General features: G+C 36.6%; 1 protein-coding gene across 3 annotated transcripts in view; it reads left to right on the forward strand.

Annotated features, from left to right (window-relative positions):
- The first annotated feature begins 176 nt into the window (after positions 1-176).
- The window catches only part of LOC127986647 (NAD(P) transhydrogenase, mitochondrial), a 38,900-nt gene continuing 14,489 nt past the window's right edge, over positions 177-24,587 (forward strand). Inside the window, exons 1-16 of one of the 3 annotated variants that reach the window (XM_052588967.1) lie at positions 1,299-1,397; positions 2,620-2,677; positions 2,779-2,969; positions 5,563-5,792; positions 5,869-6,086; positions 7,085-7,172; positions 7,358-7,446; positions 9,458-9,645; positions 11,044-11,177; positions 11,627-11,818; positions 12,437-12,590; positions 16,547-16,708; positions 19,394-19,504; positions 20,884-21,029; positions 21,605-21,800; positions 22,229-22,462. In XM_052588967.1, the coding sequence (XP_052444927.1) occupies positions 2,822-2,969; positions 5,563-5,792; positions 5,869-6,086; positions 7,085-7,172; positions 7,358-7,446; positions 9,458-9,645; positions 11,044-11,177; positions 11,627-11,818; positions 12,437-12,590; positions 16,547-16,708; positions 19,394-19,504; positions 20,884-21,029; positions 21,605-21,800; positions 22,229-22,462 (2,290 nt within the window). In that variant the 5' untranslated portion in view covers positions 1,299-1,397; positions 2,620-2,677; positions 2,779-2,821. Of the gene's footprint in view, positions 197-1,250; positions 1,398-2,619; positions 2,678-2,778; positions 2,970-5,562; positions 5,793-5,868; positions 6,087-7,084; positions 7,173-7,357; positions 7,447-9,457; positions 9,646-11,043; positions 11,178-11,626; positions 11,819-12,436; positions 12,591-16,546; positions 16,709-19,393; positions 19,505-20,883; positions 21,030-21,604; positions 21,801-22,228; positions 22,463-24,587 lie in introns of those variants that run through there. The other 2 variants (XM_052588968.1, XM_052588966.1) reach the window with 2 other exon arrangements.

Raw genomic sequence — 24,587 nt, forward strand, 5'->3', positions numbered from 1 at the left:
ATTTAAACTTTTTTCTAGGTTTGAGAAGAATTGTGAGAAAACAATCTGGGTTGGAGTTAATGGTTAACAGTCATGGCACACACATTCCACAATGGGATTTAGTTGAACAGAAACATATGAGAAACACAGGGGGAACTTCAAACAGCACCAGCCAGTACTGATAGAACATATGGAAACGGTCTATTCAATGCAAAAGGTTGTTTAATTAGATTTCTTTTTTTTACATGTACTTTATAGGACTGTTTAATATATATCAGAGTTAGGCTACTTGTTGAATTGTTTTCATTTTTTTTTTATGACCAAGTGTTTATTACTTTTTATTGCTATGCTGATAACTACCTTGAGTTTCACCCATTTTCAATTTTTGATGGGTTAAAAAAAAGCAGGAAATTGTCAGGCTACAACTTAATCAAGTTAAAAATGATGTGGTTTTGGGTCTTTAACCCGTTTGTTGCGTGTGAACAGACTGTGTGTAAATTTGTAATTGCACAGTGTACATTGCAGCAAAAAATCAAGAGCCTAGTCATCTGAAGCTCCTTTCTCAAAATTTCTCCGTTTTATTTCCCTTTACTTCCTTGTTTTTTTTTTTTTTGTTTTTTTTTTTTTTTGCTGAGTTCAGTATTGAAGTAATACTTGTCAAATACCGCCCTCTGCTAGACATTTCGGTAAGTCCAAAAATGTGCCATACCATAGCCTATAAGAGGTTAAATATTCCTGCATTTCCAAAATAACAATAAAAAAAAAATAATGTATTGAAATAAGTATTTTATTTTTAATAAAGTAGTTTATATTTAACTTATTGGTTGCTTGCTTATTCATTTATTTATCTCAAAATATACCATCATTTGTTCTGGTTGACAGCGATTCTTATTATTTCTTAATTGTTAAATAGACAACAAATAAACAACAACAAACACTTGGTCAGCATTGAAATAATGAAATCAAATTAAATGTAAATATACATTAAATTAGAAAATTAAAAAGCTGGTCAAAAATGTTTGAAACAGAAAACATCTTCATTTATTCACGGTCAAACAATAACTGTGGTAACTATGGTATTTTGTTGGTAAATATGGTTACCTTGATGCAATTTTACAACTCCCATTACATCAAAGTTTAACCCAGTTTTGTATCTCCCCTGAATCAAAGGCAACTGTTCGAAATCGTGTGTTTATGACTAGATTGTGTCTTCAAAAGATAAACTAGTGTCTATCTGGTAAATTTGGATAACAAACGCCCACAGCACGTGATTGATTCACGTGAGTTGATGGACGGCGGAACGAAAGCACAGGAATGGCGCAGATAGGGCTGAGCGCAAGTGCTTCCGGGTGGCGGCTGTAAGCTGTGGGTGCCCGCTTTCAAAGGTCGCTCATTGATTGATGCTCTGTCTCGACTCGGTGAGAATTTATTCTTCATTATCGATCTCCGCCACCTTGTCATTTGATCGCAATAAATGCATTAGGGCATGCGTTGCTTTGATCTCTAAATGCAAACGACAGCCTGCAGTTATTGTTTCTGCTTAGCTAACAAGCTAACGGTAGTGTATTAGGAAAATAAATGAAGGGGAAATGAGCGCTTGTGCCCGCCTTCTGTTGGCTCACCGACCCAGAAGCCGAATTGCTCTTACGTAAATAAGCCATGCAAAATCCTAAAATGTAAAATTTGTTTACACATGTTTACGAAAATTCTGCGTTGCTTGTGCCATTGAGCTGTTTGAATGAATGACTTTTGCATTGCCCAAAAACACCGTTATTTCTGATGCCTATCCCTCTCATCGTACATGTTAAATATAATTATCTGAACTTTGTATTTTTTTTTTTTAAAGTTAGTGCACGTTGCCCCACACCTGACCTCTGTGCTTCCTCTGGTCCGCTGACGTGGTGCTGGACTCAGATTGTAGTTGGCACGATAATCCAATAGAGTCTGTGCACACGTTTAATTAAATCGGTGATTTGATTGTTTGCTTCGCCTTCATACAAGCATAATTACCGCACTGCTTTCATGTGTGGGATGGATCTGAAAAAAAAAAAAACAAGGAAAATTGCACATGCGTCTACTGGTGTATAAATGGAAACTGTGTATTACTTGCACATTTTATGAATACACAACATTTTGGGTGTCCCTTGTCTATTTGTAACACCCATTTTGTTCTGAGACCTATTAGATATGTTTAAGTATTTGTCAAAATATCTGTAACGCTTCTACTTGAGATGTCTTGGCCAGAGTATCAGTTTTTACATTGTTTTTATTTAGCAGACGCTTTTATCCAAAGTGATTTACAAAATATTAAAAGAATTTAACAGTAAAAATGTTTAATTTGTTTTTATTAGAATAGTATTATTCAATATTACAAAAAGACAAAACAAGATTCTTTGAAATGTATTTAAATTGATCAAAAACTACAAAACAATATTTGTTTGCATGACGTTCCTTGATTATTCTTTTTGTGTATTCTGTATATTCTGGAGATAACTCTTGCAGACAGTGTTTATGGTGACCATAAAGGACCTGTAAGACCTCCTGCTACTGTGTGACCTGCGCTGTCCCACTCAGAAAAACCCTTATCACCTTCATATCCGATAGTTCTTACCTAAACAAATACACTTCTGCACATTTCAGTGTTTGCCTTCGTGTGACCTTGACTGATTCACCCCGTGGAATAATTGTCACCTTGGAGGTGGGTCAACATCTGAGCTGCGGTGACTGGGGCAGAGTGGAGCATTATGGGATAGGTCAGCTGGCTTACTTCTCCTCTCTCTCTCTCACCCTCACATGTAGGAGGAGGGCCGTTCTGACTGCACAGCTCCTCCTTGCGTCTCCGATGGCGAGTCTTCTGCGCGTGGTAGCTGCCAGCTGTTCCAGCCCTCTGTTCTCCGGGCTGGCCTGTGCTAAGAGTGTCCGGACGGTGAAGACACCATGCGTGCGGTTCTTTAGGACCCATCAAGCCCTCTCTCGTCTCGCTAGTCCAGGTAACGGTCCTGGAATATTGAGTTGAGATGTATAACACATTCTGTTTTAGTAATTGGTATGACTTAAGGTGGTTGAGGATATTAAATCACGTTTACTCCGTAAGTCTTTGAGTATGTTTTGCTGGTGCTTATCCATAAATATAACTTATTTTGCCCCAGCAGATTTAGTTTTAAAGTATAACAAAAGCGAATGAAACTTTTCCAAACATGTGACCCTCAAGGTCAGTGTGTCCCTCCCGTGCTTGTTCTGCCACTATTACCTGCATTGAAGGTCTTGGGATATGAATGAGTGTACTGTAAGTGACCTGTGGAGCGTACTGGCTGCTTGGATACAGCGTTTGTTGGAGACCTGCCATTATTGGCAGACGGTTTTTTTGAGAGGGGGAAGAATGGTAATGACAGCTGAGGCAGGTTATTTCTGGCAGTGTGTCAGCTGAGGAACCAGGACTGTGGCACAGCTCGTGCGGGAGAGTACCTGCTGGGAAAAGAAACACATGTCTGTGGTGACTGCCAGAATTCACTGTGTTTTTGGGCCACATATATTCACTTTGTTTCCATTTAAGTCTGGAAATGTGGGGGGAAAAAACACCTGAAATGCTTAGTAATTATTTTATATTCATTTATGTATTTATTTATTGACACAGCACTGTTCAAAGGTTTATGGTCAGTATGATAATTTTATTATTATTATTTTTTTAAAGAATTGACGTATGCTCACCAAGGCTACATTTAAAAAATACAGTTAACTTATTCTTATTCAGTGTCACGTGATCCTTCAGAAATCATTCTAATATGTTAGAAAAATGTCATTACCATCAATTTTGATCAGATGAATGTGTCCTAAAAAAGTTGATATTTTTTTCAATTAAATAAAATCTTACTGTGTGTGATTGTCTAAAAACATAACATTTTTGTTATAAAGCTGTATCACGATTAGCCAGATTTGACATTGGCATTATGCTCTTTAATAGTCTCTTGTTTTCAACAACCACAACAAAGTTGCCCTTGCATATGCCAGAAAGCAAAACCCTTAAGTTGTCCTCTTGTTTTTAATCAAGTAGTTTTAAATAAGCAATGTAAAACTTGAACCTGGTGACATAAAGTGGCCTCAAAACATATTTAGCAACTATAAATTGAATTGCATTTGATAACAAAACATCACAGTAATGCAGGTTTCCAAGAAAGCAAAAGGAAATCAAAATTTTGTAATACACAATATCACCAGTTGATATCCAATGCAGTGACATTAATTATTTTTTTTTCATATTTACACATGGCTGAAGTGTCCAAATACTTTTGGAGTTGTCTTTGCTCTTTGTGGTTCAATGTGTCTGCCTCCGGGCAGTGATTCCCGTGAGCTTATGTTGTTGTTATCTATAGATCAGGCCTGTGGTGGAATTTTCCACAAGCAAACTCTTGCTATCAACAGCAGAACATGACTTGGATGACTTCTTGATGCATATTCAGCCTGTCTAGACCACATGTTGTTTGCACATCTTTTACAGACCAAAACACATAAAGTGAAGCTGTGCATAAAAATTAAACTTGATTTACTTTATTACACGTCCTAAAACCCATCCGTACTCTGTGTTACAGCTTGAATTCTCAGTTATATTTTTGAAATTGACTGCAAAATTGGAGCTGTTGCAAAGTCCAAAAGACTTGTCTTACTGTAAAAATACACTTAGAAGAGTCTTTCAGAGACCTCATGGACCTAAAGACCATTACACATTTCTTTTAAACTGCCCTTTGGTCTTTATGAACTGCTGCACCAGTTGTTAGTCTGACTCTTATCTTTATTGTACTGCTTTTCTCTTTGACCTATTCTTGAGTTGAAAATGGAGAGTCTGCACGGTTAGAAATGTTCTTATGAGATACTGGCTATGAGAGCAGCTTTTCACACTTCACTTTGTTTCTGAGGCAAGTTTCTTGTAGATGATTAGAAAGGTGAACATTTTAAAGAATCACAAGTTAGTTGCTGCTAGTGTTGTAATTTTGGAATAAGAATATCCAATTTTCTGAATTTTTATTCTAAAGAATTTGTACATTTTATGGCTTATAAAATTACATTTTAAATGAAAACTGTTGCAAAATGTGTTCTTACGTAACACTAATACAATTCAGAATAAAATGCATCTATTTGTTACAAAAATGTGTATAGTGTGTATAATGTATGAATGTGAAAAAAATACAAAATAGTGTTAAATACTTTAGATTTAAATCTACTAAATTAATGTATCCTTATCTAATTTAAGTAAAATATCAAAAATAAATACAATCTTTGTATGATAATTGTTATAATGAATTAACTTATGTCCATATAAATAAAATAGCATTTATTTATAATGAATTTATTTTAAAATAAAATGTGATTTATTATTTTTGTCTACCAATTGTAACAACTTATTTGATGAACTAAGTTTTAAGTCTAAAGCATGAAATAAATACCAGTATGTTTCATAATACTTTCAAAGCTATTTGTTATCATTCCCATTCATTTCAAAGACAGTTGCATTGTACATTTGACACACACACTTAATATGTTCCTCTCCAGACTCTTCTTGATTCCGTAATTCTCTGTTACTTCCTTCAGGCATTCCATACAAACAGCTGACTGTCGGCGTTCCCAAGGAAATCTTTCAGAATGAGCGTCGAGTGGCCATCTCTCCAGCCGGAGTGGAAGCTCTCATCAAGCAGGGCTTTAATGTGGTGGTGGAGTCTGGTGCAGGAGAGTCTGCCAAGTTCTCAGATGACATGTATACAAAAGCAGGAGCCGCCATCAAGGATGCCAAAGATGTCTTTGCATCGGATGTTCTGCTTAAGGTACTGTTAGATTAATGTGTTACCTTCACTTAATGTGTCATCATCAGCACTCATTCTCTCCGGCCGTTCGCCACAGGTGCGTGCCCCCATGTTGAACTCCGCTCTGGGAGTTCATGAGGCCGACCTCATGAGTAAAGGAGCCACTCTCGTCAGTTTCATCTATCCCGCTCAGAACCCTGAGCTGATGGACCGCTTGTCCCAGTGCAAAGCCACCGTCCTGGCCATGGACCAGGTGCCCCGTGTTACTATTGCTCAGGGTTATGATGCCCTCAGTTCCATGGCAAACATTGCTGGGTAAGGCAGTCTATTGTGTTTAATAATGAAGATAATGACTAATAATAGTGCTTATTTTTAATTTAAGGCAAGACTCTTCAGACAAAACCATTGTTTTTGCACTGGTCAGTTTTTAGGTTTTTGGGCAATTTTGATTCCAAAACATGACTTCTTTCAGACTAGTTTAATACATCCAAAATACACATTTCATCACACTTGATCTAGTTACGCATGTAGAATTAAATAAAACATTGCTATAAAGGTTATTTATTTTACTTTTTAAACTTTTATTTATTTATTGATTTTATTCTTTATTGGATTAATAAAACATCTAAAATGCACATTTCATTACGCTTGATCAATTTACTAATGTACAATTCAATTACAATACATTCTTTAAAGGCTATTTAATTTTATTATTTTATTATTTTTCTGATTAGTAAAACATACAAAATATCCACATTACACTTTCTTTTTACGTACGTAGATTTTTGAATAACAAAAAATTGCTTTAAAGGCAATTTTATTTGTTAAAATTATTTTATTTTATTTTTTTTTCCTAGAAAGGATCCAATTCCTGCCTGTAAACCTTTAGCACAAATTTGTAGAAATAAAATTATTTTGAACATGGCATTTCACATTAAGTTTTTGTGTTTTTATTTAAATTAGATAATTCCTTATTTGCATATTTAAAGATATTTAAGATCTAATAATAAAACTTTTAATATAGAATGTAATGTCCTGTAGTCATTTGGAGTAAGTTTATAAAATGACCATATTCACCTGTGTTGTCTTGCCTAAATTTATTCTTTTATATTTTTTTACATTTATTCTTATCATGTTTAATGGGAAATACAAGACAAATAAACAGAGTTCACAGGCAAGTGTGCCGTGACCCGTTTACCTAAATCTTGAATGTCATTATTGTCAACAAATGTGAGATTTGTGGCCAGCGTGAAGTGTCTTGATTCCTGCCTCATCAGCAGCTGTGACTGATGTCCATCTGTTTTTCTTGGCAGTTATAAAGCCGTGGTCCTGGCAGCCAACAACTTTGGCCGCTTCTTTACTGGTCAGATCACAGCCGCGGGGAAGGTTCCTCCTGCTAAGGTATGCTTGGCATAACCGCACACGCGTCTGGAGTGGTTTTTATTTGAGTTTGCTTGATTCATTGCCGTACACTTCTCACATTAGGTCTTGGATGAAGATATTAGCACTGTGTTCATACCTTCCCAAATGAGATTTTTCTGTTTATTTCAGAGTTTGAATTGTAAAAAGGCTGTTCTCTTTGGCAGGTGTTGATAATCGGAGGTGGAGTGGCTGGGCTGGCCGCTGCTGGCTCTGCCCGTGCTATGGGTGCCATTGTCAGGGGCTTTGACACCAGGTGAAAAGTCATACAACTTATAGTTATTCAAGGTGGTTGTTCTTTTGAAAGAAACTAATACTTTCATTCAGCAAGGATGCAGTCAATTCCACAAAAATATTAAGTAACACAAATGTTTTTGGTAATGATGATGTGAAATGTTTCTTGAGCACCAGATCAGCATATAAGAATGATTTCTGAAGGATCATGTGACACTGAAGACTGACGTTTGACTGCTGAAAATCCAGCTTTACCATCACAGGAATATGTTTTTAAACTATTTTATAATATATTAAAATAGGTTAGTTGTTTTAAGTTGTAATAATTGAGCAGAACGTTTTTTAACTATACGCAAACACATAAAAAAAAACTTTTTGACCCCTTATTTTTTTGTATAGCGTAAACTGCCCTTCAGAAGTTTGGCAACAGTAAGATTTATGTTTTTTAAGTTTCTTATGCTCATAAAGGTTGTATTTATTTGATTTAACAATACAGCACAAAAAAAACTGTGATATAGTGAAACATTATAGCACTTTCTAATACTAGTTTCCTATTTTAATATACTTTCAAATGTAATTTATTTCTGTGATGCAGCGCTGAATTGTCATCAGCCATTAATCAAGTCTTCAGTGTCACATGACCCTTTAGAAATCATTCTAATATCCTGATTTATTATTAGTGTTATTAATATTTATTTTTTTATTTTTTTTGGAATCTGTGATACTTTTTTTTTTTTTTTTGATTTAATAAATCAGAAAAAAATAACAGTAATTTTCGCAAAATGGGAATCTTTTCTAACAATATAGGTGTTTACTATCACTTTTTATCCATTTAACATATCCTTGCTGAATAAATTTTGTAATTTTTTTAAAAAGAAAAGATATACTGACTCCAAACTTTTGAATGGTAAAAAAATAAATAATAAACACTTTTAACGTTTGTCAAAGAATCCTTAAAGATTCACAGGTCCCCAAAAAAAGCAGCACAGCTGTTTCCAACACTAATAATTAATCGGCATATTAGACTGATTTCTGAAGCATCCTGTGACACTGAAGACTAAAGTAATGATTCAACTTTGCTTCACAAGAATAAATGATATATAATTTAAGTATATTAAAATGGACAACTGTTATTTTAAATTGCAATAATTTCACAAAATTCTAGTTTCTTTATTTTTGATCAAATAGCTACAGCCTTAATGAGCACAATCTTCTTTAAAAAAAACAGATCTTACTGATCCCAAACTTTTGAATGAAGTGTGTATACTGTATGTAGGTGGCATCATAAAAATCTCCACTCTAGTTAGTTTTTTTGTTTTTGTTTGTTTGTTTCCATTTTCTTTTCTATCTCTAATCAATTGTTATTTGTCTAATTAACATGATGTTCAAGTGTTCGAGGACACAGGAGAGACCGATTTACAAATGTTGTTAGTCATTTGTGTTGCTAGGGGGCGCCATAACATCCTTAGAACCACATTGAGTTGTGTTCATAGTTTACCACAACTTTTATCACAATTGCCAAATGTGAGTTATAACATTTGTTCCTTTTTCCATTAATTGACCCTGATGATTCTCGCTTGCAGCTAAATATTGTGTATTTTCCTCGCTTTTTTTTTTATCTGACAGATGCTCTTTTATTTCCATTTTTGTCAGTATTTATAAATTTGAGTTTTGAGTCACTGTTCTGCTCTAGTTTAGATTTATGATGTTTGTTTTATCTGAAAGTTCTTTTTTTTTCACGTTTTTTCCAAAAACAAGGACATAAAAAGGTCTTGTGCAATAAAACCGTGATGTCACAGCTAATCCTGCCAAAATGGTTTGAAAAGTAAAGATAAAAAAAAAAAAACAAGGCTACATTTTACTATGATTTAAGATTAGGATTTGACAGTGTGAGCCAAGTTTGGAGGATTTAGTTAGGATTCACATCCTTCCTTTGCTTTGAAATGTCATCTGTTTGAGGGATTCCATCAGCGTCAGTTCTGTGAGCTTCCTCTCGGTGGCAGTGGTGCATTAGTCTTGTCCTCTTCTTCCAGAGAGGCCGCACTGGAGCAGTTCAAGTCCCTGGGTGCCGAGCCCCTGGAGGTGGACATGAAGGAGTCAGGAGAAGGCCAGGGCGGTTACGCTAAGGAGATGTCCAAGGAGTTCATCGAGGCAGAGATGAAGCTGTTTGCCAAGCAGTGTTTGGATGTTGACATCATTATCACTACTGCGCTTATCCCTGGTACACACACCTCCCTGTCCTTCTCATCCTCCTTTTTTATTATTTTATTTTTATTTTTTATTTTTCTCATCTCATGCCTCATGCTTTGGCATGTACTCTTGCAGGTAATAAGTCTTGGGGTGTTTGCACATGCTCTTATTTTTCCATTTGACTTTTTAAAGGAAGAGTTCAGCCAGAAATTTAGATTTTACTCTTTATTTATTCAGCGTTATGTTGTTACAAACCAATGTGCTGTTTTTTTTATTTTCTTTCTTTGAAATGCAAGAATCCTTTTTTTTTTTTTTTTAGTGATCATAAGTTCAGTAGGCCCAAAAAGCATATTTAATTAATCCATATATCTCTGTATTGGCTATATTTTAAGCCTTGTGAAGGGTTTATGAAAGCTTTATAGTCAAAATCGACTAATTTCCTTCATTTCACCTTTACTGTTTTCTCCACAATGAAATATTATTTCCAACCTGTTATTGATGTCTAACCTGCATCATAGAAGCAGAGGTAAATCACCGCTGGCAATATGGGATTATAAAATAAAGGTTGTCTGTCTGTTTGTTTATTTATTTATTTATTTATTAATTAATCGATCAGACTATTATTCATAAGTGAAGATAGGAAAAAAAATTTTTTTATCGTGCTTTCTTGTCCATTTTGGAGCTTGTCGGTCTCTAGTCATGATGAACTTGAGAAAAAAATGATTGATTAAAACAAAACAAAAAAATGTCAAATTTAAGTTTACAGTTGAAGATTTTTTTGTAACGGTGATCCTTGATTATCTCAGGATCCTTTAGTTGATACTTGCATGACTTTTGCTGGAATTTGAAAAGAGAAACGGATTACCCGACATAACTAATTACATGCAGCATAATTACCGATTTAACAGATCTGCTTCAAGTTAATTTGAAGCATGTCTTGTCTTAGTCTTCATGACTGAAAGCTAATAATAATCAGGCGTCTATAACAGAATGTTCTTGAAGTTTCCTGAATTACATAAGGGTTGTTTTGTGTCGTTCTTGCTGTAGATTGGCAGTTTTTTCCAGTTTGTGTTGCTTGTCCGGTACCGCTGGCATTTGAAGTCAGTTCCTGTGACTCTTGCATGCTTGTGCACACTCCTGGTGTCACTCCAATGTTATTTTATTTCCATCCCTGAAGCCATGGAGCCACCGGTTAGACTTTTGTACACTAAATACCTGGCAGTTTTCAGCACGCTCAGATTGGTCAGATGCATGCAGTCCATTCCACTTTTATCAGAATAGCGTTTTTCTTTTAAAACCAACAAGCCGCAAAACGGCTTATCAGTATATTAGGTTGCACGGATAAAAGGCACATCAGAGGAGTCTTATTAAATGCATATCAGTCATGGTTTTGGTTTACCAGTCTCACTGTGCTGAAATTATTATGCAGGTCGGAAGGCCCCTGTGCTGATTACTAAGGAAATGGTGGAGACCATGAAAGATGGTTCAGTGGTGGTGGACCTGGCTGCAGAAGCTGGGGGCAACATTGAGACCACGGTTCCTGGAGAACTCTCCGTTCACAAAGTGAGTACACTGCTGGAGAACAACAACTTGGAGGCCTCGCATGTGTTTGCCAGGAACATTCAGGGGTCAATAAGGCATTTTTTATTATTTGTTTTATTCAGAGTTAATGTATTTAGACTTATCAAGTGACATGAAGACATTTAATTTTTTTATGCAAACAGATATTTATAGGTGACAAATTAAATGCAAAATAATCAAGGTCAACAAAACATGCATAACAGCCAAAATGTGTGTGTAACTGGGGGGGGCTATATAAACAAAGAAAAAAAAAAAAAGTACAACGTTTTAATTTACTTTGCATTTGGCTGAATTTTTCATCCAAATCTTGGCATTGTTAGAGCTGTGCAAAAGCTGAAAAAATCTTACCAGCCGAAATCTTTTGAATGTGGTGTATATTCACATGTTTGTCTGTCTTGTTTCTTTAAATGTGTTTCTGTACTTTCCTGTAGGGTGTGATCCACGTTGGTTACACTGATCTTCCCAGTCGCCTCCCGACTCAGGCCAGCACATTATACTCGAACAACATCATCAAACTCATCCGTGCCATCAGCCCGGACAAGGAAGTTTTTCATTTTGACGTCAAAAACGAGTTTGATTACGGCACAATGGACCACGTCATCCGAGGTTCAGTAGTTATGCAGGTACATTTTATTTAATTTTAATTTTTTTCAGAGGACATATAAACAATCTTAATTGTGTTGCATGTTATAGGTTACATCCTAAATCAGTAAAACATTTCCTTCAAGTATATGCAAAATGTCACACTCAAATATCTAGCAAAATCAAGCTTTTAAAAAAAAAAACTGTTTATAGAAATTGTATGTGTGCAAAGTTGGACAAGGTGACGTATCCCTTTGAGATTTGGCATTGACTGGTATAAGGACAAATATTAAAATAAATAACATAATATTAACATTTCATATTGGTCGTGTATGTGTAACTGAAACGAGTAAATTTAATCCATTTTGGAATACCATAATATTGGTGACCTAAGCATCAAAGTTGTTTTGTGGACTTGTCGTGCGTGTTCTCTCCATGGAAACACTAAAGTTTAAAAAATACTAAAGTTTGGCCTGCATAAGATGATGTTTTATCCAGTCTGGCTGTTGACCTAAAATGAGTTTGACACCCCTGAGCTAAAGGATGTGAACCGTTTGAAATTTATGACTCAGTATCTCTATGGCACTCATTTAGTTTTAAAGGAGTTGAGTTGTGGTGTTACTTGAATTCTGGCTCTTTCTCTGTCTGTCTGGCTGCAGGACGGAAAAGTGCTTTTCCCTGCACCACAACCTAACAACGTCCCAGTGGCAGCACCTCCAAAACAAAAGAGTGTCCAGGAGCTGGAGAAGGAAAAGGCAGCTGCCATCTCGCCCTTTAGAGCCACCCTCACCACGGCTGGGATCTACAGTGGAGGTAAATCACAGTCCGGCTGCCCTCCCTGTCTTCCTCTTCCCACCGGATCTTTCCTGGTCCCCCCTGGGGTTAATATGAAAGCAGCTCCCTGTGTGTTTTAAGAGAAGGACACCACTGCATTGGTGGTCCCTGACACTGAACTATGTTAATAAGGTTGCTGTGTACATTTCAAGCAGCCCCCCTTTATTGCCTTTGAGCTTAATCCGATTTTTATTTTCTTCCTTTTATCCACTTAACAATCTGCATTGCTAAGAAATTCCAAAAATAGCAGCTCCCCTGTTTGGCCGCTTTGTCCCAAGATGTGATTAGACTCCAAAGCCCTGCTTAACTAAACGGCACACAAATGAATTCTATTGGTTGCAGACGCCTGAGGACCACTTGTGTGAGGAGAGGCAACTTTGGCTTCACATCAAAGCGCTCACTTCCTCACTCAGACAAGCCACAAATACAACTCGCACGTAAATAAACACCGGCTGATAAACAAACATGCAAATGAGATCTTCCTGCCCTTTCATGGTTTTCCTGTATCTGTATGAGCTTAGGTACAGGGAATCCTGACTTGCTCGGAAGGCCGAAATCACTGCCTTTTTAAATCACGATTGGTCACCTAATTGCGGCAAAAGCTGTTTTGTTTTCCACATCATCTTGGCCCGTTCTGGCATCTGAATGCCAGGAACCTGGGATGATAAAATGGTAGTTGTGTTGCTCCTTCCCTCCTGCTGTGTATGTCTGTCATGGCATGGTGTTGATGTTTTCTTACTCACAAATGGCAAATGGCTGGTCTGTGAGTTTGTAAAACCAAAAGGCCTATTATTAAGACCACTGGCAATAATAATTTATGACATGATAATATAAAAATAAATATAAAGTATTTGTTATTTATTCATTTATAAATGAGTGCTACCAAATGATTAATCAAGATTAATCGCATAAAAAAATAAGTTTTTGTTTACATAATATGAAGAATTTGGTTCCAAAACGCAATAAATCCATTTAGATTAATATGACTAAAAATTTGTTTTATTTACGAAGAAAGTGGCAAGATGAAAACCAGTCATCGCCTCCAAAATTAATTCAAGGGGTCATCTTGTTAATGCTATAAATTAATTGCAGCGATTAAAATTAAATTTCGTCGTGAACACGAACAATATCACATTAGACCACAGAAATTCCAAAATTACATTTCCCTTACATTCAACTTCCAAAAGTGCATTCATCTTTAAGATGTAACATTAATTTAATTGACTAGTGCTATGTGCTGTATTAACAAAAAAATAAATGGCATTAATAAAAACACTAACACTGACAATTTATGCAATATCGTGTCCATAATTAAATGCAATTCATCTTGAATACGATATAGTGTAGCTTGTCAGTGATGTACGTCTCGGTGTATTAAAAGCGTCTGAATAATTTCCATCTGAAAGCACGTGATGGAGTTTTACCGGTACTATTAATCACAGAACCGGCTTTACTGCAGAGATGCAGATGTCAATCACATGCAATTTATCATGCAGCCCTTGTTTGTTAATCACAAAGTACAAAGTAGATGAGGAAAACTAGGATGCCTCATGACACCGGGTGTACTCAAAGCGCCGCCTTTACTGTCTATAGTGCGTGGAATTGTGGGCTGTGATTGGTTGTTACCGTTTATAGTGCGTGGAATGGTGCGCTGTTATTGGTTAAGCATATATACTGCAAAAAGGGATGCTGACATTTGTCACGGCTTGGAAGAAATAGGGGGAAAACATGACTCTGCTAATATCGCATTTTGTGTAAAATTAAAAATGTACTTTTTATTTCGTTTTGGAACCAAACTCTACATATGTATGTGTTGTGTATATTATGTATATATAAATACACACATACAGTATCAATTTTGAAAATATTTACATGTGTATATACATTTGTTCTTATTTTATATTACACAAATATTTAATATATATATATATATATATATATATATATATATATATATATATATATATATATATATATATATATATATATATATATATACATATATATATACATACCATTTTCTTAAATACATGCATGTTTTTTTGTGTATATATATATATATATATATATATTAGTGCTGTCAATCGATTAAAAAAAATTAACTAATTAATCGCACAATTTTTTAAAATTAATCGCGATTAATCGCAATTAAAAGACTGAAACTTTTTGGATATGTAAATGTAAAATGTAAATAATTAATGTAAACTCAAGACCAAGAAACTATTTAAATTCAAAATATGATTGTTTATTGGATTTTTTGTTTAACTTGTAACACAAATTTTCTCATGTAAACAACATACCTGCAATAAACCATCAATATCCTCCAAATTAACTGTTGGCTTGAAAGCCATATTTATTACAGAAATAAAAACACAGGCATGTAAGTACCATTTGAATTTCAAAACAATCAATGCCAATAAAAAACAAAAATGATTTCCATGTTGAATTCTAAGTGGACTGCAAAAAAATTCCAAAGTATAGTCATTGCCAGTGCTTTAAGTGGGCCAGTATGCACCTGTACTCAGTACTGCCACTTCCAAATATAGCTCTTGAGCTTACCGCCACCTCTCCGTGCGCCCAGAACGTGCTTGTAGCGTACCGGTACGCTCATTTGGACATCTGTTTTAATAGAGGTTTTAATCTTTTACCTGCACTGCCGATTTTCAGAGCGCCCTTCACAATGCAAGCTTCCTAATTCATCCCACCCAGAGCAGAAACTACATTACCCATTCACCTTTAAGTTATACAAGTGAATAGCGCATGTGTCGCTTTTCCCACTGTTAAGTGTCAACAACTCAACGTGGCCGGAGAAGGTATGTGAAACTCGTTGTGAGTTATACTAAAGCAAAATCTTGAGTATTTATTGTCTGATAAACATTAAAAACTGTCTGCGGAGGTTGAGTCGTCCTGCAGCTCCCGCTGGCTGTTCATTGGCTGCAGCATCTTTTTTCTAAGTTCTAAAAAAATACCGTAGACGGCAAGGCACAAATTTAGATATTCATTTATCTAGTTAATCTCTAGCCTATGCACAAAGACAATATGATCTTTTTGTCCCCTTTTTGTTTTAAAGCTTGATGAAGAGAGAGAGCGCAAGTTGCTGCAGCTGAGGAGGACAGTGATGCACGCGCACAGGAGTGATTGACAGTTCGCGGCACTGTGTACAAAAAATACTCCGCTACACAATTATTTCTTTATTTTCGTTTAAGCTTATTAACGTTAGCGTTACAGAAAGGTCTGATTTACGCACTGTTACAGTCATACAGTCATAATGTTTCTTGTGGCAGACTGAAGAGTAATCCGGCAGAGTTTTATACTGAAACTTTCCGTCTAAAAGTCCTTCCTTGGTCTTATCCATATTTCTTTGCACGTTGAACATACATAGGCCACAACTGGAAATAAAAAAAAACTGCAACCGCGTTAATTGCGTTATTTTATTTTAACGCGTTAAATATTTCAAATTAATCGAATGCGTTAACGCGCTAATTTTGACAGCACTAATATATATATATATATATATATGTATATGTATATGTATGTGTGTGTGTGTGTATATATAATATATTATACACTATGTACAGACACATTTTATGTAAACGAAAAAAAATCGTGATTAATCGTTTGACAGCACTAAAATAAACCAACTATAAAATCTTCTACATTTACCAAAAAGTAGTTATGGGACTCTTATATTTTTAACTTTCAAAATGTAACATTTAAAAATTTTATGAGTCAGAGAGCAAATGTTCCCTCTATTAGAGTTGAGGTGGCAAGTGTACATGACCCACAGCAATGTTGATGTTTTGAGAGGATTATGGGATGTATAAACAGGACCCATTGCCCCTGGCACTCGGCTGATTTGTCTGTGCAGTCAAGCGGTCAAAATTACCTTTACTGAAAAACAAACCTATAACGTTTGACATCTTATTTCTACTCAGGTCTGGCTTCAGCGATCGGTCTGGGGTTGTGTGCTCCCAACGCTGCTTTCCCTCAGATGGTTACAACCTTTGGCCTGGCAGGAATCGTGGGATACCACACCGTATGGGGCGTCACTCCTGCTCTCCACTCCCCACTTATGTCCGTAACAAATGCCATTTCTGGTAAGTTAGTAAATCAAAATGCACAACCAAAGTGAAAGTAATAGCTCAACTTGCATCCCCCTGCTCTTGATGCATTTTGTTGTATTCTTGAGCATCAGTAAATGTTTTCACCCTTTGTAATAGTTGTATATGAGACCCTCAGTTGTCCTCAGTGTGAAAATATGGATCTCAAAATCCTAGTTTCACTTTTGGAAAGGGTTCAAATATGCAGGTGTTGGTGGAAAACCAAAGAATGTGCAGGAGTTGGAGGATGTTTCTGAAGAACTGCTCAGGACAAACAAGAGACTCAAGAACAATTATCACAAAATATAAAAACAGTTGTGGATCACCCAGGAAATTACACACAGTATTAAGATTCAAGGGTACAGTATGTAAACTTTTAAATGGGCTCATTTTTTTTATCTATCTATCTATAGTATCTATCTATCTTTCTATCTATTTAAATTTCTGTTGCAGGATCAAACATTTTTTTCAAGCACTGGTCATCAAAGTGTTTTTTTCTTCATCTGGGTTTGCCCTTTAGCCACGGAGGGCTGTCAAGTGGGTGTGAATTACCCACTTGCTTTAATGGGTCACTAATCCAGCCCTTGAGTTAGAGTCTGTGATGGGCCAACGTAGCCCACCCGTTAAGTGCCGAATTCAGCTCTTCATTAGTCTAGACTCAAGGTCCCAGGGTTCAGCGGCCTTCAGAAGGCCACACCGTCATCAGCCAGGCAGATCAAGGATGCTTCTGTGCTTCATTAAGCTTTTTTTCGTTTCTCTCAGCAGGCTGAGAAACCAGGAAAGGTTTCATTGTTTTTAACACCACCGAGTCCTTGGTGGTCTGCATTAAAGAGTCCTTTATGTCAAGCGAGCTATAAACTTGACATCAAGAGTGTGGGGAATCAACTGAAGCAATTAGTTTGCCTCGACCTACTGCACACTTCCTGTGAATTACTTTATTAGTCTTTTAGAGACCGTCTCTTGCTTTTCTTTGTCGTAGTTGAGTATGAGGTGTTCCATATTTGACACTTACTGAACTGTGTCTTTCACCGGCCTGGAAATGTGAGCGAGTTGGAATTCGCTTCTTTCGGTGCCAGAAGTAATGAAGCTTTCACAAAAGTGACCGAGACGTTAAGCCACTAATGTGGAATTTTTCTTTCTCATTGAAAGTGTGGGAGAACTTTTCCAGAAGCGTAAAGTTACTCCTTTGCTCCTGGTGGAGTAGAGTTCCTCTCTTGCTCTTTAATCTACCTGAAACTGGTGAATCAGAATGACCCCGCATTGCTTGATATCAACGTTTGAACGTCACCTGGTCCAAGGAATGTTTACTGATGAACTTGGGCTATTAGATTTTGGTTTTGGGTCCATTTGGGTGACGTGGAGGTGACCTAATGAATGTGTCATTGCTTAAATCAGCCAAACATCTTGTCGCTTTATTCTCCATGATCACAGAAAGTCCGAAATATTATCCAGCCATTAGAACAACAGCAATCCATTTGTGGATTTCAAGCAGACTCCGGCATCTTTCATATTCATCCAAGGGTTTTATTTTACAGATATCCAGACTTTTGCATGTCTTTGTGTGTGTGTGTGTGGCAGTTCGTGCCTGCATAGGTTTACAAATCGTCTGTTGCGTTTCCTGCAGTGTTGTGGTAGCGTGCTCTTGGCCTGTGAGCTGGTCTGTGATCAATTGTTACTTCAGAATTACAAAGTGAGAGGAAATGCTTACCAACAGTTACACACTCCATTGACTTAAGATACCGCTAACTATCAGGGCCACCTCAGGTTTGGTCAGTCGAGTCGATGCCGCAGAAGCATTTGAAAACGATTAAAGAGGTGATGGTTATCAGATTTCCCTTGGGGATGCCAGTGTTGTCCTCTTTAATTCCCGATCAAAATGAGTTACAAACGACTTGTTTTGAGCACTGAGTGCCCAAGCTCAAGCATTTTATGTAAGATTTCTAGTGGAATGGTGCTTTATTAGAGGTGGGGGGGGAGTGATTGTTTATCCATATATGCTTTATTAGTTAGCATGGATGTAATAATTACATCTGGCTCAAATTCTGATGAAATGCAAAAACTTTTGTTAATAAAGTGTAGCAGCTGCTATCAGCATCTGCATTGTTAATAAATAAATATATATATATATATATATATATATATATATATATATATATATATATATATATATATATATATATATATATATATATATATATATATATATATAAATATATATATATATATATAAATTAACTATTTCAATATTGAAATATTTCTTACAATTTTTTTGAAAAAATGAATTTAATCATATTAAACTACATTTTTTTTCTTCATGCCATTTCAAAATTCGTGCTGTATAATTTTTTATTTTTTTACACATTCAAAATTAGTGGTGTATCCCATGGAATGCTATTTATTGCAGTCAATGTATATTGCAAATATCTCTGTAGTTTAGTAGCTGTTATCTGCACCCAATTTTAAGAAATTTAAGGCAATTTAACTCAATTTAAGGCAAAAATTAAATATAATTAAATTTAATTCATATTTAAATAAATTTGATGTATTTTAAATTAAGATTATTTAATTTCAAGAACTACATTATCTGAATTGAAAGCATTTTTCTTTTAATTAAAATATTACAAAATGTATTTTAAACAAAAAATTTTTTTTTCTAATAACATGTCTGCCGTGTGTTTTCAGGTTTGACTGCTGTTGGTGGGCTCTCCCTCATGGGTGGTGGATTACTTCCTAGCTGCACGGCCGAGACCCTGGCCGTACTGGCTGCTTTCATCTCCTCTGTCAACATCGCTGGTGAGTGCTCTGAACACACAATCTGTACCTGCCCTACAGCGAAAGGCACGATAAAACATTGCTAAAATCTCAGAGGCTGAAAGTCGAGTAAGATTACAGATGCGAGGGCAGTGCACTCGGGCCGTTTGCTGCACCCTGGCTGCCCTGCATCTTGTGTTCGTGAGAAGAGCGGCGTATTCCGTTCCTTCCAGGTGGAATAGTTTAGTCCCGTTAAACCTCACACCTGAAGCAGGAAATGTCAGCGTGGCAGTTTTGCTTCAAAGAGCCTTGGTCATGTCATAAATCGGGCTCCGTTCAAAACCAACCAACAGGGTCATTAAGGGGGAAAAATGGCTTGGAGTGGGCAGTTGGCCAAAATGCCATCCTGAATCCAATGACCCCTCCATTCTACGTCTTGGTACGGTTGGCCAAGACGCCAGTCCTAGTCAGAGGGTGTGTTAGTGATTTAATGGCATGCTACTAGGCTTTTAAAGCAGTTTTTCATCATGCTACAATAACATCTTTTTGAGATGTGTTCCAGCGCACATAAAGTGTCTGAATTTATATATTTATCTTCTCAGAAGGCAGGTGTTTAATTTTGGTTGAAAGATGGTTTTTTTGTTATTTCCATTCCTCATACACGGCGATTCCTCCCGCAGTCCCATTACCCATAAACCTTAGAGTTAGAAATATGGACATTCTGGTCGCTTTTTCCTATCCTCTTTTCGACCGTTTTTATTGTTACAAGTGCATGCAGGGAAAAAATAACAATTGCCCTTTCCAATTTAATTTCAATAAAAGACAAGGAATTTATGGTGAACCTGCTCCATTAATGACAGGAATGAAAACATATTTTATTCTTTGGCCCTTACTATAATGTCTGGGAATCCTTCACATTTAATTGTGGGAAAAACGGAACGTTCTTTCTAATGCTGTATACATTGTGTTCAACCGTCTAAGTGCATTTCTTTCGGAGTTGAAAAATTTGACCAGGATCCTCAGAGGAACAGGTCACTAAGGTTTGAGTGAAACTGGATACTGTCTGAGTTTCGGATGAAAAGCTTTGGTTTGGTAATCGTCCTAGTAAGTTGCTTAGCTAGGACGGTGTAAGCCAGGAAAATGAATGTAAATGCAATCACATGGCTGTTTAAAAAATACTTCGCTAATGAGCAGCAGATGAGTGACTACCGCCATTCTTAATGGCATCCTTCTGCAACTCAATTAGGACATTTTACACATTTAACTTGATGTTTAAAAAATATGGTTTATATCAAGTCAGTAATTATATTTATTGATATTAATTTCAAATGAATGCTGGGAAAAATTAAGCTTGGTATACAAATGTAACATTGACTATATTGTCTTGTGTTTATACGAATATTTATTTATTTTTTGATCAGGGGGTTTCTTGGTTACTCAGAGGATGTTGGACATGTTCAAGCGGCCCACTGATCCTCCAGAGTACAACTACTTGTATCTTCTTCCTGCTGGTTTGTTTGTTGGAGGTTATGGGGTGGCTCTTCAAAGCGGCTACAACATTGAACAGGTAAGAGTGCATTACTTTATTAGTTTATTGCAATTGTCCTGCACCATTTGAACTATAGACGATGGATTTTTCCTCAAATCATGCAACTTCTTAAAGTGTTTGGTTTGAACTTAGACTTTTCAAACTTGCACACATTTACATTGAAGTATTAAAATTACTTATTAAAATTATTTTAAGTTAAAATAAAATAAATGCAATTAAATCTTTTATTTTTAAATGGTTAATAACAATAGTTAAAATTCATACATTATGCCTGTTAACAATAATAATAATGACAAACTCATAAATAATACTAAATAAACTGTATCTTGTAGTTTATAATATTTATACACACATTTTTTGACACGTTTTTTTGTATTATATACACACACACTAAAAAAACACTGGTTGAAGGAGGGACGAAATCTTGTGACCAGAATATCAAAGATGTGTAGCAATATAAGTTCAGCTCGGCACACCATAGTAACTTCCTGGCCACTGTGAAAATCTAGTTATATACTGTAGTTGTTCTACAGAGAAATGAATTCTACAGGATTTCTTTCCTCACTTCCTGTAAACCTTCTCTTTGTGTGTAGATGATGTACTTGGGATCCGGGTTATGCTGCGTGGGGGCTCTTGCGGGTCTGTCCACCCAGTCCACGGCCCGTCTCGGTAACGCTTTGGGCATGATTGGAGTGGCCGGTGGGATTGCTGCCACTTTCGGAGCGCTGAAACCTTCTCCTGAGCTCATAGCACAGATGAGCGCGGCCATGGCGGTGGGTGGCACTGCTGGTGAGTACACTTGTGTGTCTGTGTGCATTTCTTCTTTAGTCAGTGGCCTTTGAACCTCCAAGTGTGTGAATGTAAATGGTAAATAACCTTGTGATTTCCCCGCAAAACCAGGTAATGGTCATCAGGTCGCGTGAGTCACACAGCACGGTATCACGCTTTGTAGCCAGTCATTTCTAATCTAAGTTGCTAATTATTCCTGGAAACCTGCTGGAATGTAGTTTTAAACCATCCCGACCAGCCCCAGCTCAAACCAGAAGTCTGCTTGATTCCAGATGCTTCCACCCTGAGGACTCAGCCCGCCCCAAACATGCCCCCCACACCCCCTTCCCCCAACCTGCGCTCCAGATTCACATCAACACACACACGCACCACTTCATCGGATGTGACCCGTTTACCAGCAGGCCTGAGTTCCCCTTTGTTGTTCGCAGGTCTGACCATCGCCAAGAAGATCCAGATCTCGGACCTGCCGCAGCTTGTCGCCGCTTTCCACAGTCTGGTGGGTTTGGCGGCTGTGCTCACCTGTGTGGCAGAGTACATGGTGGAGTATCCACACTTCGCAACCGATCCTGCGGCAAACCTCACTAAGATCGTGGCCTACCTGGGGACCTACATCGGTGGAGTCACCTTCAGCGGATCTCTGGTGGCTTATGGCAAACTTCAAGGTCCTGCTTGTTTGGTTCTATAATAACAATTAAAGGGATAGTTCAGTAACACTTTAGTATAGGCACCAATTCTCACTATTAACTAGTTGCTTATTAGTATGCCTGTTATAAACATATTGGCTGTTTATTAGCACTAATAAAGCACATATTCTGCATTTCTATATTGTACATCCCTAATCATATCCGCCCAATATCTAAACTTAACAACTACCTAACTATCTATTAATTAGGAGCAAATTAGGTAATTTGAAGCAAAAGTCATAGTTAATGGTGAGAAGAGTCATTGAGTCATGGAGAGTCATTGTGAGAATTGGACCTTGTACTAAAGTGTGACCGACAGTTCAACCGAAGATGATTATTCCGTCACCTTGATGTTTCAAACCAGTATAACTGACCTTTTTTGTGGAATACATAAGGAGATATTTAAAGAACAGCTTTTATCCATACAATGAAAGTCAATAAGACCCGTATCATCTTTTGGCATCACAATCCATTCAGGTTTTGGAACAAAATTAGTAAAATGGTGACATAATTTCATTTTTGGGCAAACCGAAACACTCTTTCTGTTTTGTGTCTGTTTTAAACAGTTCTCTCAATACTTTTTTTCCCTTCTTTTTTGTAGGGAAAAACAAATCTTGTTGCTTTTCTGGTAAAATTCCAGTTTTGTTTGCACCATTTGACTGAAAAACCCAATTTATTATATCACAATAATAATAATAATAATAATTACAATAATAATAATAATTATTATTATTAAATGCAAATATGAAATGAAATATTCTTGTTTCATATTAAATATTAATTACTGTTATACATACTTTCCAAGTCAAGCATGTTTAATAGTAATAAGGTTTAATTTTTCTGTACAATTGTTTGTTCACTTTCAAAAGTTAAACCACTGAGTTTTTATTTTGGTGGAAAAGTAGTGAGCCCTTAACTTCTCTTTTGACAAGTTTTGGCAAGTTTACTGCGAACTGAACTGCTCTGAGATACTAAAAAATACCGGATCATGAGCTGATCACCTGTATAAGAAAACCGTCCCACGCTTGACTCTCAGATATATACAGGTGCATCTCAAAAAATTAGAATATCATGGAAATGTTTTTATTTTTTGTCATTAAAAAAAAAGCTAACTTTATTACATTCTAATTCCATTGCACACAAATTGAAATATTTATAGAGTATTGTTTTAATTCAGATTATTATGAATTAAGAATTAAAAATTCAGTATCTCAAATTTGAATATTTTCTCAAAGATCAATTAAAAAAGATTTGCAAAACCGAATGTTCAATATCTCCCAAAAATGATCTCAGTGCGGTGTGGCATGGAGGCGATCAGCCCGTAGCACTTCTGAGGTGTTATTGAAGCCCAGGTTTCTTTGATAGCGGTCTTCAGCTCCTCTGTATTTTGTCAGATGTTACTTATCGTCCTCTTCACAATACCTCATAGTTTCTCTGAGATTCAGGTCAGGCATGTTGGATGGCCAATCAAGCACAGTAATATCATGGTCAGCAAACCGCTTCGAAGTGGTTTTGGCACAGTGGGCAGGTGCTAAAGTCCTGCTGCAAAATGAAATCAGCATCTCCATAAAGCTTGTCAGCAGATGGAAGCATAAAGTGCTCCAAAATCACCTGGTAGATGGCTGCGTTGACTTTGGACTTGATATAACACAATGGACCAACACCAGCAGATGTCACGGCAGCCCAAATCATCACTGTGACTTCAGAAACTTCACACTGGACTTCAGTCAGCTTGGATTCTGTGCCACTCCAGACCTTGAGTTCCAAATGAAATGCTAAATTTACTTTAATTTATGACAGGTTTTTTTCTGGTTCAGGGGTGGCCTGGTTCTATGAATGTGACAGCTGTAGCCATTTTCCTGAAGATGTCAGAGTGTGGTGACTCTTGAAGTACTGATTCCGGCTTCTGTCCACTTCTTGTGAAGCTCTCCTAAGTTCTTGACTCAGATTTTCCTGACAATCTTCCCAAGGCTGTGGTCATCTCTGTTGCGTGTGCACCTTTTCCTACCACGCTTTTTCCTTTCAGTCAACTTTCTATGAATATATTTTGATACAGCACTCTGTGAACAGCCAGTCCTTTCAGCAATGAACTTCTGTTACCCTC

The sequence above is a fragment of the Carassius gibelio genome, chromosome B21 (assembly GCF_023724105.1).
Source record: "Carassius gibelio isolate Cgi1373 ecotype wild population from Czech Republic chromosome B21, carGib1.2-hapl.c, whole genome shotgun sequence".
In the NCBI taxonomy this organism is placed as follows: domain Eukaryota; kingdom Metazoa; phylum Chordata; class Actinopteri; order Cypriniformes; family Cyprinidae; genus Carassius; species Carassius gibelio.